General features: G+C 42.8%; 1 protein-coding gene across 1 annotated transcript; it reads left to right on the top strand.

Annotated features, from left to right (window-relative positions):
* Positions 1-385: 385 nt before the first annotated feature.
* Positions 386-2,405, top strand: LOC123172243 (probable methyltransferase PMT26; the record flags this gene model as incomplete). Its single annotated transcript, XM_044589246.1, is given in 6 exon segments — positions 386-539; positions 623-733; positions 873-1,047; positions 1,144-1,416; positions 1,614-1,808; positions 1,927-2,405. Coding segments are annotated over 6 exon segments (1,119 nt in total), but the record flags the coding sequence as incomplete, so codon positions are not given.
* Positions 2,406-2,887: the final 482 nt, after the last annotated feature.

The following is a 2,887-nucleotide window of genomic DNA, read 5'->3' as shown; positions in this document are numbered from 1 at the left end:
TACAAGGGGCACCAGAACTGGGTTAATGTCTCCGGGGAGCACCTTGTCTTTCCAGGAGGCGGAACACAGTTCAAGCGTGGTGCTCTGCATTACATTGATTTCATTCAGGAGGTAACACTCAGACATGCTACAATTCGTTTGAATATCATTCTCAAGTTGCGTTGTGAAAATATTGTTCTAGGCATGCTATGGTCAGATAATGCAAATGATTCGTTGAGTAGGTTGAAACTGAGGTTCTCTGTTTGACATGTGTGATGCTACTAAACAGGCAAAGAAAGATGTGGCATGGGGAAAACGAACCCGCGTAGTTTTAGATGTTGGCTGTGGAGTTGCTAGCTTTGGAGGATATCTATTTGACAGAGATGTGCTTACGATGTCGTTCGCGCCTAAAGATGAGCATGAAGCTCAGGTGCAGTTTGCCCTCGAGAGAGGAATCCCTGCTATATCAGCGGTTATGGGTACCAAAAGGCTCCCATTTCCTGGCGGGGTCTTTGATGCTGTACACTGCGCGCGCTGTAGGGTACCATGGCATATTGAAGGTACTTTCTTTTACAAGCTTCTTCTTGTAAAATATCATTCCTCTGTGTTGCTGTTGTCTGAAACTGTCAGTGTTGTCTGGCAGGCGGTAAGCTCTTGCTAGAATTGAACAGACTGTTACGGCCTGGTGGTTACTTTGTGTGGTCTGCTACTCCTGTATACCAGAAACTGCCAGAAGATGTCGAGATATGGGAAGGTAAATTATTTGATGATTACTGTTAAATTATTTTTGCACTGTGGACATACCATTGTCGCCCAGAAACTCTATGTCAACTCCTGATGTAACGAAATGGTGAATCCTTATCTAATATCGATTTTGTTTTGCACATTGTCAGCGATGTCTGCTCTAACAAGGTCAATGTGCTGGAATGTGGTCAATAAAGTGAAGGACAGGATAAATCGAGTGGGAGTAGCGATTTTCCAAAAACCAATGGACAACCGATGCTATGATGGAAGATCTGCTGCAAACCCTCCACTGTGTGGAGAGTTTGATAATCCTGATGCTGCCTGGTAAGTGTTCTCATTCTCAACAGGCTATATCTTTCATGCTGATTACCAAACCTTGTGGCTAATTTTAGGTTCATGTATTCTCTTTTTACCCTTCAGGAATGTTTCATTGCAGTCTTGTATGCATAAATTGCCCAGAGACCCCACCATGCGTGGTTTACGGTGGCCAGAGGAATGGCCATTGAGGGTGGAAAAACCTCCTTACTGGCTGAAAAGCTCTGAGACTGGAGTGTATGGAAAGCCTGCTCCTGAAGATTTTCAAGCGGACTACGAGCACTGGAAGCGGGTGATAAGCAATTCGTATATGGAAGGCCTGGGTATTGACTGGTCTGCTGTCAGAAACGTTATGGACATGAAAGCTGTATACGGAGGGTAAGAACGGCTCATATCATTGCTCTTTTTTAGCATCGAAAAGAATGAAAATGGCGCCACCCAGTCTCTCCTCTCCTTCCATGCCAATCTATGTTAGCAGTGTTTATGTCAACTGTTCTTCACAAGCCCAGAAGCAGAAGATTTCATCATACTGCAGTACATAACATTAAATCCGTGTCATCTGCTTCCTGTTTTAGGTTTGCAGCAGCTTTACGAAATATGAAGGTGTGGGTCATGAATGTAGTTCCAATTGATTCGCCCGACACACTCCCAATCATATACGAGCGCGGGCTGTTTGGACTCTACCATGACTGGTGCGAGTCGTTTAGCACCTACCCGAGAAGCTATGATCTTGTCCACGCTAACCATCTCTTCTCCAAGATTAAGAAGAGGTAATGGTCTTTTCACTAGGGAAAACCGACATGGCATGAAAACAACCATGACTAATCAAATGCTGTTTAACCTGCTGAAGTTGAAGTTTGACTTAAATGCTGAATGATACTGCTGTAGGTGCGAACTGTTGGGTGTGATTGTGGAGGTGGACCGGATCGTGAGGCCGGAAGGGAGGCTGATCGTCAGGGACGATATGGAGACGATACGCGAGGTGGAGTCGATCGTCAAGTCGCTGCACTGGGAGGTCCGGCTGTCGTACTCCCAGGACAATGAAGGCCTTCTGTTTGTGCAGAAGACCATGTGGCGACCAAATACTTCTTCGAGTTGATCGAAGCTGAAAAAAGGGGGGATATGGATGAACCATGCATCCATTGGTATAGACATTGTGTTTGTGTAGAGGGATGAGTGTAGCATAGCATATTGAGATGATATTGTTACCGCCGATTTTGTTCTTATGTTAGCGGAGCGGGCAAGGGCAATGAATGTGATGTATGTATGTAATGCATGATTATTGTTCGTGTTGTTACGGGCGAGTAGGCTCAGCAAAGATTGAGCCTAACATACATAGCTGATAATAAGATGCACAAATTCGTCGATGAGATGTGTGTATTTATATTTTGTTTTGCTGAAAATGTTCACTCATTTGACAAAGATGGGACATTTTTGTTTTTCAATCACAAGCAGTGCATGATTTTTATCATCATTATTATGTGTAGTAGGCCATAGAGGATAGTAAGATTATATATGCACTAAAGTTGTGCAATACAAGTATGATGGCATTATTCTTGCACAACCAATCCACATATTAGTGTTCTAAAAGTTTTAAAATGATTCAGACCACGAAAAAATAAATAAGAAAGAGCTTCATTAAAGGTATGAAGTTGACATAAGCCCTAGAAAATATGTGGTGCCCCATTCATCGCATACTCCCATAGTCACATACTTTAAAACCTCGATCTAAATGTTTCAAAAAATCGGAAACTTTTTTGGATGTTCACAAAATAGTCTGCATGAGATAGAACTTGTCCATTTTATCCTGAATTTGCCCTAATATTGATCATTATTGTTGCCCTTAGAG

Source organism: Triticum aestivum, unplaced genomic scaffold (assembly GCF_018294505.1).
Source record: "Triticum aestivum cultivar Chinese Spring unplaced genomic scaffold, IWGSC CS RefSeq v2.1 scaffold182847, whole genome shotgun sequence".
NCBI lineage: Eukaryota > Viridiplantae > Streptophyta > Magnoliopsida > Poales > Poaceae > Triticum > Triticum aestivum.
Note: the sequence above shows the minus strand (reverse complement) of the source record. Positions and strands in the feature narration are given on the sequence as shown.